The following is a 12,676-nucleotide window of genomic DNA, read 5'->3' as shown; positions in this document are numbered from 1 at the left end:
CTGCTTGCACAGCTGCTAATTCTGTGAAAACTTTGTTTTAACGATAGTAAAATGTATGCGGAGATACAGTAGCGTATGCCAAATTTGTCAGGGATGGAGCATTCCAGTGGGAACAGACTGGTAAACCAACATAGGGGTGGGAACTCAGTGTTTTCCTTGCTATGGAAATGCAACAAGTGCCTGGTTCTTGCGTCAACTACGGCAAATCCTTGTGACTGGTACTGTGGAGATGAGTCTTACTTGGATGCAAAAGGGCAAATAAGGAAAACGTGAGTTACTGAAGTTCTTCTTATACTCCAGTGGCAGCAGGTGGGCTTTATAAAGGTCACGGGGCTTCCAGGCAAGAATGGGAGCAGGGAAGACAATGAGCTTTTCAGAAGTGCCCTCCCTCAGTGATGAGGAGCTCTACCACAGACATACAGGCTCACAGAGAGCAGCTGCTGGCCAAGGCGCTTTGGCGTCTTGTTTGGCGACCAGGTGGCTGCACACCTCAGAGCACTGAACACTCCAGGACACAGAAAGCAGGTCTTATTCGCTTCCAGGCTGTTCCCTCTTGCTAAGGTGTACACAACCTGCATGTTATTTGACACATCACAAGTAACGGTGCAAAAGTGGCGTCAACAGTTACTAACTGAAAACATGTAAAGACAAGGATGTACTGTCCAGATAGCACAAAAACGTGCGATGAAATCTGCCATGTCTGATGTGTTAGTGTCCTGAATAACCAGATGTCCCATACAAACTTAATAAAAACTGGATTTATAGCAGTCACCTATTTCTAAGTTGCCATGTGAAAACCATAAACCAGATCTGTTAGCACCTCTGCCTGTTGCACTTTTGACATAAGTAGACATACCCGAATACCAGCCTATAAAGCCAAAACCAGATGCGCAAACCCCCAAAATATCAGGACCAGGCTAACAATATTAACTTCAGCGACTACTATAGCATTACCGCTTCACTTCTAGAGAGCCCTCCAACATATCTAAGGAAGTCTTGACATTGCCTTTCATTATCTGTGACTCAAAAGGCAAAATTGATACAGTAAGCCTTAGTTTCCAAGTCTGTTTTAAAAAAATAATTCTGTAACAGAACAGCCAGCACGGACACTTAGAATTGTACATAAATGGAAAGACTAAGAGTCTGATTCCCATCAGTTTTGCTATATGCACCACCACTCACTGTCTCTACTGATTTAAAACAAACTTTGCAGTTTTGACATTTTCTTCCTAAAAAGGCTCTCAGGGTTGTCAAACATGCAGTCCATCCTTTTACCCTCCTTTTATAACCACCCTTAGAACCAGTTACTTATCAGAGTTGTGAGCAATGACTATTAAAAACGTGCCCAAAGACATGAGCCACATGCAAAAAGAAATCAAAAGCTCTTCCCAGTGCCTTCACCTTGCAGAGCCTTTTACAAAGTCAGTGAAGAATGCTACCCTCTGCTTCACACAGCGGTAAGTAACCAGACAGGCAGCGGAAGATTTGGCCTGAGACATACAGAAATGACAGGCACAATTTTAAACCTTACCTTCTGCACGTTGGGTTTGATGCACCGAACAAAGAAAGGATTTGAAGAACTCAGCGTTGCCATTAAAGAATGAAGCGATTCCTAAAACACAGGTAGAAAGAAGACAGCACTTCATAAGCTGACTTACGGTACAAGCAACACAACCCTGGCAAAAGCTCTTGCAGCTTTGCCTTGCAGACAGTATCTAACTGCAACACCTAGTGGTATGCACCAGAAATTACTGTACCATGAACGCTCTTGCATTTCAACATACAGAATGGTTATGTGCACGTTCGTTTCTTCCATCAGCCCCTTTTCTGATCAAAACTATCATCACTGTTTTACAGTGAATGAGATATACAGATTGACATAAAGAAAACTCTTCATAAGGAAACACCAAACTGGGAAGTTGCTGTTTCACAGATCTTTCCAATGACAGCTTAAGACTTAGGATCCACATTCCTAAACTGCTAAACTGAAGCAAGTCAAAAGGAAAGATAAGAGGTCTAAGGTAAAATCGAAATACCCACAAAACCAGATTTCCTCTTTTCATTTCAGCCACCCTGTGTCCACTCATTCTCCATTTTCCCTGCCATCAGCAGCATTTTGTGCTCAGGGAGCTCCTTTCTCCTATGCAGTCTCAAACTTTCTTGCTTAGAAGGACACTCCGATAACATATGCAAGTCAATAAGAGGGTAGAAAAAAATATTACAAAAATCTGAAAAAAGAGTTACTTTAGAATACAGTAGACATTGTTTTATCAGTACTAGATTCTGGAACGCCCCCCTCCTGAAATGAACAAAGATCAAGTAAATGGTAAGAGTGGTACAGAATACACACCTTATTGAAAGACAATTCTAACAGTGTTTTCAGTTATTTCATGTGACAACTAATTGCATTTAACACAGACTATAAGGTTCAGCTAAAAAAACATAGAAGAAAGCATGGGGTTTTTTCTTACTTTTATAACTCCGAATGACCCAATACACATTAGACTATCAGTTATCTGAACCTCAACCTGGAGATAAAAATCACAAAACCCCCTCAGTCCTTTTATGATGATTACTTTAATTACACATCCGCCTCTTTCCCACCCGAGCCATCATTCCATACCTTATTCCAACTTGCCTCATTCTGTATCATTAAGTATGATAAACCATTTTAAACTTAAGTCTTGTGTTCACTTTGCAGAGATAAAAATGACTGTATAGTGGGGAGCCAAGGCTCTGAAGAGCCCAGAAAGCTAGCAATGGTTACGTTTCACCCCTAAACCATGACACTGTGTGCCAGGCAGCGGACAGAATACAGAGCAGGCTGCTAAAGAGACAGAAAATTCACTTTTAAAAAGGAGCAACACTGTGTGTCCTACCATATGTTTTGGACCGAAACTGCCAATGGCAGTCTGTTACAACAAATTCTTGCTTTAATCTGCAAAATAAGGGCTTTCCTGGTGATTAAACATGAAGTGATAAAGGCAACAGGCAGAGTTGTGGCTGTGCACAGGAGCTGGTATTGAGCAAAGGGAGCAAATGGTGAAGTGACTGGGAACATCAGTGGTAGTTCTTGGTTCGCTGGCCTTTTGCCAGCCTACAGACCAGGAGTCAGGAGCAGCAAACATTACACAGCCAGAAGATATAACGACAAATATTTTTGTGTAAAGACAAATATTTACAGCTTCAAAATGTGAAAGCTTCATCTTATTAAACCTGTGTGAACATTACAACATCTATGGACAACTAAGCAAATTCTCTCAGCACAGGCCGAGACTGTAAAAGTTGATCACTCCAAACAAAAATAATTTCATCTATTTTCACATCCATCTGTGGTACAGCCAGCCAGAGCCTGCACAGTGTTGCACACCCCTAAGTCTCTGTCAGGTGACCAGCTAATCTGAAGTTTGCCCTGCTTTAAGCAATAGGCTGAACAGATGGTGTCCAACCTCAGCTGTTCTGCGTGCAACCCCAGGCCCGCGTTAGGCAGGCTGTCAAATGGAAAGAAGAGTTAACCAAACTATCATGAGAATAAAACTGTGAAGTCAAAGTTCTTATCTTCAGTTGAAACGAGATGGACTAACCCCTGGAAGGCTTTAAAACATGGAAAAAAACCACCCAACATAATTCTTTGGGGTTGGCATGATGTGAAGGTCAACCTCTTGTAAAGCAGCCCAGCTGGTTAACAGTCATTTACTGCAGCTGCAGATAAGAAGCAACAATGTTTTGAATTCATGTTCTATCATGCTTTACATTGTTCAGGGGCCCTGACAGAGAAGAGAAGGAACTCTATGTTATGTTCTACCCTGCAAAGTGGGCACAATAATAGGGTCACTATATATTTTTATACAGGAACATCTTAAAGGTCTACTTTGCACAGGTCCAAATGACTACGTGGCAACAGTACCACTGCTGCCCCAGAGAGCTAGCAAATAACACCGCCTCACCACAAGAAATGGGTATTGTCCAAGATGAGAGATGGCAGCACAAAGCAAGTTGTCCAGGGAATATAACATCAGTGTTTTTTTAATAAAAGACATTGTGTGTATCCCAGCATACACTCCTTGCTGTTCTGTCCAACCCTTAGCAACAGTTTATTAGGATAAAATCTGCCTCAAGGGGTTTGCGTCTGCTCCCTTTTTTAATAAAAAGGGAATGAACAGTACAAATGTATATTAATTCCAAAAAAAATGAAAGACAACTAATCCAGACTTGTACTCATGCAATTTAGAAAAAGTTTTGTGCCAACCCTTCTCTTTTAAATAATTTGCAGATAGACTTTATGCTAGATTTCAATTTCATGCCATTTTTGATGGGAGGGCTATAAAGCCTCATAAAAAGGTGTTTAATAAAAATGCTTTCCAAACTTTAAGTTAAAAACCAAGGCAACACCTTAATGAGGTACTTATTCAGTACTTATTTTTCTTAGCACACAGGCACCACAAAGCTGTAAGGCTTTGTGCAGTTTTGTGGTTGGTTTTAGATTAGAAAGAAAAACCAGGAGGAGAGAGACCAACTTCATAGATGAGCTTTACAATATGGACAAATACACAAGTGGGAAGCCACAGGAGTCTTGTGTGCATGGTGTGATGCAAAGGTCAGCATCTGCTTGTAGCTAGCTAGCATGGCCCATCAGTTGATAAGAAGTGCAGTTTCATGGCAACAACAGTAATGTTTTGATGTTGGAAGTTTTGCCTGTTTTAATCTTTACTGAACAGGGTTTATCTATCACCGATTAGCTACAAAGCAGAGACGACACATTAACTAACCTTGAACTGGAGACTGACAGTGGGTTTTCGGTGCTTGCTTCCACATTTAAGAGTGTCTTGATTGTTGCGACTTGAAACATGTTCAAATAGATCGTAGATGAAATCAAGGCTGGAATGGGAAAGAAAAAGAGTATCTCCAAAGTATTTCTTAACAGACTATGAAGTTTACCACTACAGAAGGCAAAGAAAGCACCGTCTCTTAGAAAGCAGCTCCTCCATCCAAAAAATGCATATTAATTTTCTCAATAACCTTTAATAAGCAATAGATATTGCCTTTGCAGAATGTCTGCAGGGAAGGAAAAAACCCACAAAGCAAAACAAAACAAGGGGGTTCTTTCTTCTCCACTCCCAACACATCATTAGGAAAATGAAGTGTGAAGTCCTAGAGTCTGTACTGCATTTTACTCCACTCACTCAACCAAAACTCCAGCTGACTGTAATGGGAACTGTACCTAAACAAAGACTAAAATACAAGACTTCCAGCTTGTTTGGGGGCATTGCAAACCACCCTCATGAGCGTCATTTTCAGATACCAGCTGTGCGTGCAGTTTTTCTACCCTATCAGCTGGGTACCCTTGTCTTACACTTCTGCAGAAACCCAGACCTTTTAACTTCAGCTCCAGACAGACGTCGGTGCAAGAGCAAAACCAGGCCCAGCAGCTTTAACTCATTTATTACTTTTACCTACATAGTTCAGTTGACACATGTTATGTCAGACATATCATGAAACTAGAACAGACACAGAGAGGGAAATATTTATTAACCGTTTCCCCTGCACAGAAGGGCTTAAGGAATTTACAAACAATCAACTTGCACAGCAAGGCAGGATGACAGGACAGGATGGGGGAGGGCAGCAGATGAGATGGCAACACCCGGGCTCAGCTCCTTCCTCTTCGGTCACCCCTCTGTGTGTCCTGCAGTCTCACATATCCCTACGAAAAGGGATGTGGTACTGCTCTGGCTCACAGGGTACCACTGTATATGGATCCTGAGACCTTACACAGCAGAATGACAGGAGGCATGCAGGTACCAAAGACGTCCAAGCTCAGACTTCCAGAAAGATAAATCTTTACAGAAATTCTCCCTTTGAAGCAACTACTATATGGCAATTTGCACTGCAGTAGGTCCCTGGCTCTAAGCTTTCAATCACATCAGGCAATGCCAGAAATACCAGATCGGGCTGTATGTGAAGCAAAAGAACACACATGCACACTGCCTGTGAGACACCCTGAAACAGTTACAAGCCATCACCAGCTTTCAGCATCCTTACCACTGAGTCACAAGAGAGCACTCTAGCAACCACCTGGACTGAACAGGGGCAAGGTACTGTACGAAAACCTGACTCTGTGAGAACCGATTACAGTCAGATTTGCTTACAGGCACCTCTGGTATTTCCTCCATGCTCATTTCGACTCTGTCAAGGTCTGATGCTATGCAACATCTAACGTATTCAAACCTTGGCAGAATCAGGTGATAAACTCTGGTAGAATTAGGTGATCTGACACCCCTTAACATCATGCCCTAAATAAAAATTGCAGAAACGTACCTGCTTTCACGTAACAAGTTCAGGAGATCGTCTCTGAAAGTATCTCTGTTCTTCTCCAAGATCCCCCTGACATCATACTGGACCTAGCAGGAAACAGAGCTGTTTCAAACAAGCCAAGCAGTCAGGCACTCCTCACAAGAGCAGTGCTTTAAAAAGTGCTGAGGGAACAGAGTTCCTTAGTTAATTTTCAGCAGCCTCAGGGTAAAATTAAGCTAATTAAAACTCCGTTTGGAATAATTTCAGCAAATAAAGAAAAGAAAATTACCTCCCCAGCGTAGTGCTTCACTCCAAAGTTGTGAACTGCAACTCTTGGTTTTACATAAAAAGGATTGTTCTAATTGGAGGGGAAAGAAAAGAGAAAAATATTTGAGGCAGGGGAGTGTCAGGGAGTAGAATGATAAAAAGCATCACATCATCCTCCAAACACAGACCTAAACAAACCATTGTCTTCTAGTGAACTCCCTGAAAGATTAGTGCTCCAAAAGCAAACAACCAACTTATAACGATAATAGGATTTGTTAGTCTGGGCTGCTTCAAATGCAGTAATAACAGATTTACACTATCTAAAAAGGCATTATACTAAACCTGAACCCATCTGGCAGAACCATCTATTACAGGCACTTTGAGAAAAAGGCTCTGTCTTAACCTGGCAGTTATGAAGACTGGTGGGTACGCCTGTATCCCAGAAAATTCTCAAAATTAATTCTAGAATCCCAAACAACAGTAACACTATCTGGACAGAGGAGACAGCAACCTTTCAGTAAATGACATCAAAGTGAATACTTCATTAAATCAAGAGAAACGGACGACCTAAATAATCTGAGTTACTGCAGGCTGTCAGAGCTTTAAGAGCAGAATTTGGTTTATTCACCAATACAGAAATCTTTAACTGGAAAGTAACAAGGGTATGTTCTTCCAGGTAACTGACTCAGACTTGACAGCAAATGATACAGAACACATCCAAAACAGCCTGTACAACTATGCATCCACATATTTGAGCCATGAACTGCTACAAAGCAAAGAGACCCTCCATAATTTGCACAGAAAACATGATCAAAATATCACATACAGCATGCTGGGTATTCAACTTCTCCAGTAAGGTGGAGTCAGTAGCTTGAGGAAAATGGCTCTCTTCGTTGATGAGTGCTAGCAGTCCCAGTTTCTAGAACAGCAAGAAGAGGCAGAAGATGAATTAGTGCCCAGATGGACACAGACATTGTCCTCAGTTTGGAAAAATCACCAAGTTCTTAAAACTGTTGTGTGCAGAGAGCCACAAAACCACCCATACATGACTAAAACCCCACTCACAGAGGACTGCAATCCTATTTTTCTGGCAACTCCATTTGAATTATATAGCATATGACACAGGGGCAAAATAAAGAAGGTACTGGAAGAAGCCACAGTTCTCCTGATGTAGGCAGTTTTTTTGTGCATACAGTGGCACAGTCCCAGAATATATCCCTAGCATCCAAGATCTCCAATAATCAGGAGTCCCTTAAATCTGAGAAGTTTGTGTAAACAACCTTTCAAAATTTTCTCTTCCACAAAATCATCTACTTACTTGTTGAACCAATGCAAACTTTTTGCAGCCACAGTGCCCAGGGGCACAGCAAAAGATACACCATTTAACTACGCACTGCATGAAACACAACCTCCCTTTGCTTTTGCATATGCCTCTGCATGATTTCCTTTGATGTTCCCTACTTCTAATACTAGAAGAGGTGGTGAACAAAGCAAGCTACCCTGCAATTACTGTGTCCAGCAAGCTTCAGGCTGACACAGCCTTTCACAAAAACACGGTTCTCTAAGTGCACATTTTAATAAGCCACTTCCCACCAGGCCGGAGCAGCTCCTGACAAACCACACTATCCTGACTGCAGTCACGTCCTGCCAGCTGGATGCCATCAGCTTCTGTGGTCATCTAAATTCATGCAGCCATACACCCTGCTACGGAGGTAAACTCACACAGCCTGCTTGCACTGCTGGCATAAGTGAACACGGATGAAACGATAGATAACTTTGGCTTCATCATCCAGTCAGAGTTATCATGTCTGTGCAGTGAACTCAGACTCATCTGCCCCTCACCACTAATGTTCCTACCAGACAGTTGCAGAAACTTCATGACCATCTACATGTTCCTTTAGCACAAATCAGAACGCAAACAAAATTATGGATGAAGCCAAAACTGGCAGGCAGCAAATGAAGATTACCTGCATTCCATGAAAAGTCATTACAGGAGCAAGACACTGTCATTCTTTCTGCCCCTCTTTCTATTCCTAAAAGGAATCACCTCTCAACATTGCTTCTGTATATAGTCATACACTGTTAAAAAGTTACTAAAAGATACATATATTGAACTTACAATGTAATCTATAATACATCCACACATGAAACTGATCTGGTTAGAAGTTCACTATTTAAACATGCAAGATCCACCACTCTCTTCACTTGTTCTTTGGGTTGGCAAGTGCTTTATAGACACATTACCTCCCAACAAAAACTAGAAATAGGTACCACTATCAAAACCTTTATTACCTTTTCAATAAGATCCAAGCACTCTCCGTTGTCTGTCCAGTCAATATCCTCCCAAATTAGTCCTTCCCTAAGAAAGATAAGGAGGGCCTTTTTATTGACAACTACAACGAAATTATCTAAATATAGAAATAGAAAGAGCTGATGTATTTATCATGCAAATTACAGCAAAACCAGCGTGTTGTAAAAAATACACAGCTCCAGAGAGATTCTCAAAGGAAGCTAAGGTAGCTGGGAACTCAGATTTCAAGTGAATACTGATATTTAAAAAAATTCAAATTTAATCTGTCTCTCTTACCTGCTGTATTCCAGTTGCTCCAAGGAAAAGATGTGCTTGTTGAAATACTCCTGAAGCTTTTCATTTGCATAGTTAATATTGAACTGCTCAAAACGGTTTACCTAAAGAGACAAGACATTTTCAAAAATGCATACACTCCAACTATTTCATTTTGCAAACAAGGCACTGGTTTAATTCGTAACCTGTTCAATAACCAAGTTCCAGTGAAGATGACAAAGCTATGTAGAACAATGAAGCATAAATATCAGACAATGCATTTGAACAAGCTTTTGAAACCTACCTCAAAGTTTTCAAATCCAAATATGTCCAAAATTCCAACAGACTTGAAGTCTTCCTTGCTCCTGATTCTGCTGTTGATTTTCTTAATGACCCAAGCAAAACACTGAGAATAAAGTGCCATAGCCATAGAATCTCTGCTGTCTATTGCCTGCATTAAAGGAGGAATACACAATGGGTCAGTCACCCCTGTAACTGAGAACTTACCAGACTTTGCTGGTCAGCACCCTTGGCACAGCATAAAGCAACGTATAGTGTAAGCAGGTTTGTATTCCTACGTACCTTGACAGCAACTGTATTATCAGTTACAGAGCATCACGACTTAAGCTTTAATGGTATAAGTTGTAACAGGTAGACACCTGTTACATTATATATAATAATACATTATTAAATTTACAATTACATTTCAAGGCTAATGCACTGAAAAATCAGGAAATGGTAAACTTAAAAGTGTGGAGGAAGAAAAGTAGGGTCGGAAATAACACCTTAATTTACCCCTTTCTAGAGGCAAGCATAATGTTATGTATACTTATTTCTAATGCCCTTCTTAATAATAAAATTATTTCTGCTGAAAGTTTTCAAAAATACCCACCTGACACAAATGTCCATAATAAAAAATATCAGCCTACATGATTAGAAGTTGAAAAAAATGGTAAGTGATCAGGTTTAGTAAGAATAACAAGAGCCAAGCCATAAGCCCTGGCCAGAATGATAGGATAGGATCCACAGAGATTTCTAAAAGTCCAGCTATATCCTTCCCAAAAAATGTACACAGTATTTTTGACAGCAACTCAGATGCATGAGCTAAGCTTCTGTTCCTAAGTGACCACTGATTTCCCTGGACTTGAAGACCAAGCCATATATTTTAACAGACCCTAAAAACATGTCAAGACTGAGAAGCCTTACTTGTTGTATACTAAGAGGTGTTAGGATTTCTTCTCCCCTGAGTATCATTGACCTCTGTGTTAATGCTTCAGTTAGCTGTGTAGAGTCCAACCCCAGCAGTTCAGCAGATCTACCCAGAGCTGGCAAAAGAAAGAGACAAATACAAATACATCCTTAAATGTCTAAGGTTACGAAACTAGCTTGTTGTGTTACTATTGTTACTACCACCACCATTTAAGATGCTTCTGAAATGATGGGGATTAGAGATAAAAACACAACTAGAAACCCTAGGATATGTTTTTGCTGCTCATGAAAAGGCACTGTATCATAAATATGCATAACTAAAGGAACTGAGCATTAGAAAGTCATCACAAGTCAGTCACAAATACTTATTTTCTTCTAAATGTTACATGTCAAGGATTCAAACAACCTACTGCTTACACTAACATATTTTTCCAGGTACAAACAGTAATTCGCTATTTGTCCACATGAATGCATTTCAGCTTCCCTCAGGATGCTGAGGATAAAGAAAACCAATGATTTTTTCTTTTTACATGCACACTGTAATTTGCAATTTTGCTAGAATACATTATATAAAGCAGTGTGTAATGCTACTCTTTATTGTCATATTTGAACAAACATTTCAAATGCTTGCCAGCCCAATCTTTACACATACCAGCACATACTTTCACATTTGTAATTGAAGTATTGAAAGCTCTAACAAAAGACACCTTCGGTGGAGATCTGAGTTAAGGAATGTACTTGAGGACTTTTGTTAGAATATTTCAAAGAAAGAATTAGATTAAAATGGAATTTCAGTACTATTAATGGAACAAATGTGTGCCCAAGGTCTTCCCTAATTAAGACTGAGCATCCAGCAGCAGACTAATTTGCCTTATCTGCCAAACCCCTAACATTTTAATCAATATTTACAGATGCTAAAAGGCAGTAAGACCCCTTGACTGTTTGCCTTTGCTATGGTCACGTATACTAGCAATGAATATTGTTTTCGCAACCTCAAGAAACACTTACATTTGGATGCACAGCCTTCTCACCTGTTTTAAAGGACACCTGTGCCCCACCAGCAGTGATGAACTCAACATTTCCTAGATGCAAAATGCCAGCCAACAGCCTCAAAACTTCTCGCACCTCCTCCTTGCTGAACTGCATCACTTCCATTGCAGTCTGGAATGACATGTGAGCTTCTTCAATAACACGCACACTGACTCAAAAACGGCGAGAAGGACAAACCCACCAAACTGCGTTGTCAGGCCTTAGAAAAGCAAGCCAGGACTGACAAGAGGGCTGGCAGGAACAGTTAATTCCTTTGGTTTCATCTCAAATTGAATACACTGGAAGACCTGACGGGGACATCTTAGAACAAGTATTGCTCTGGTTTTAAGAAATCTCCTCCTTATGCTGTAAGGATGCTGTAATTTGCTTTCAAATTCTTCATTAAAACTGCACAAATATCAGAATGATATGCCCTACTGAGTCGTGCATCAGGCGTGATTTCACTAATTGGCATTAGTAACTGATAACCTCCTCTGTGTTTTTACCAAGTTTTGCCAGTTAGCCTTGTAGGCAACAGGGCACGGGGGAAGAAGCACAGCAACATGTTGGGATTTGCTCATTTGTTGTCTCATCCATGGAGACTTCAGAGCAGCCCTCTGCAGCATATTCTGGGCAAGCTGTGAAGCCCAAACACACACCTTAGTGGTGTGGTCTGACATCTTACAGCAGAATCGAGCAAGCAAAAGAGATCTATATAAAATGTACTGAATTTATGAATAAACAATACGGCAGTGATCAAGGCTCAACTACATAAATGAGAACAGTAATTCTCTGTCTGAAGAAATATTAAAACAAGAGGAGGAACATACACTTTCCTCTTGCACAGAAAGGGTAAGTAATTGTATGCCTCTTGAAATGACCAGAATTTCCCAAATTTGGCTCTAATATGAGCCTGTCTGGGACCAAATCACAGTTTTACCACCCTTACAGTTAAGACTCATCACGTTACAGTCACTGCAGGTGTCTGACAGATGACACACGACTCGTTTTATCCTGTACAAATCATCAATCACAAATGGAAAAGCCTCAGACTCATCCCACAATTAAAAGCAGAGAAGAGATAATGGCTGAAGGTTTATTTTGCATAGAAGACCTTTCACAACAGAGCTCTAAGAAAGGCAGTAGCACTAGGAGTTCGTCTCCACGCTCGCCATTCAGTTCCTCCTTCCTCCCTGCCTCCTACAAAAATTTGCACTTAAATAACGTTTCCGAGACTTAAACCACAATAACAACAGGCAAAGGAGATGACTATAATAGGAAAAGACAGGCGAGGGTGATCGGCGGGGTTTCTGCCCA

General features: G+C 40.7%; 1 protein-coding gene across 1 annotated transcript in view; it reads right to left on the bottom strand.

Moving 5' to 3' along the window:
• MYO10 (myosin X) overlaps positions 1-12,676 on the bottom strand; it is a 168,725-nt gene that overhangs the window by 56,449 nt on the left and 99,600 nt on the right. The window contains exons 10-19 of the mRNA XM_037379036.1: positions 11,362-11,491; positions 10,328-10,446; positions 9,426-9,572; positions 9,146-9,246; positions 8,851-8,917; positions 7,385-7,477; positions 6,581-6,649; positions 6,316-6,398; positions 4,770-4,878; positions 1,532-1,612 (exon numbers count right to left, since the gene is read on the bottom strand). Coding sequence (XP_037234933.1) covers positions 1,532-1,612; positions 4,770-4,878; positions 6,316-6,398; positions 6,581-6,649; positions 7,385-7,477; positions 8,851-8,917; positions 9,146-9,246; positions 9,426-9,572; positions 10,328-10,446; positions 11,362-11,491 — 999 coding nt within the window. The remainder of the gene's footprint in view (positions 1-1,531; positions 1,613-4,769; positions 4,879-6,315; positions 6,399-6,580; positions 6,650-7,384; positions 7,478-8,850; positions 8,918-9,145; positions 9,247-9,425; positions 9,573-10,327; positions 10,447-11,361; positions 11,492-12,676) is intronic.

The sequence above is a fragment of the Falco rusticolus genome, chromosome 3, assembly GCF_015220075.1.
Source record: "Falco rusticolus isolate bFalRus1 chromosome 3, bFalRus1.pri, whole genome shotgun sequence".
Lineage (NCBI taxonomy): Eukaryota > Metazoa > Chordata > Aves > Falconiformes > Falconidae > Falco > Falco rusticolus.
Note: the sequence above shows the minus strand (reverse complement) of the source record. Positions and strands in the feature narration are given on the sequence as shown.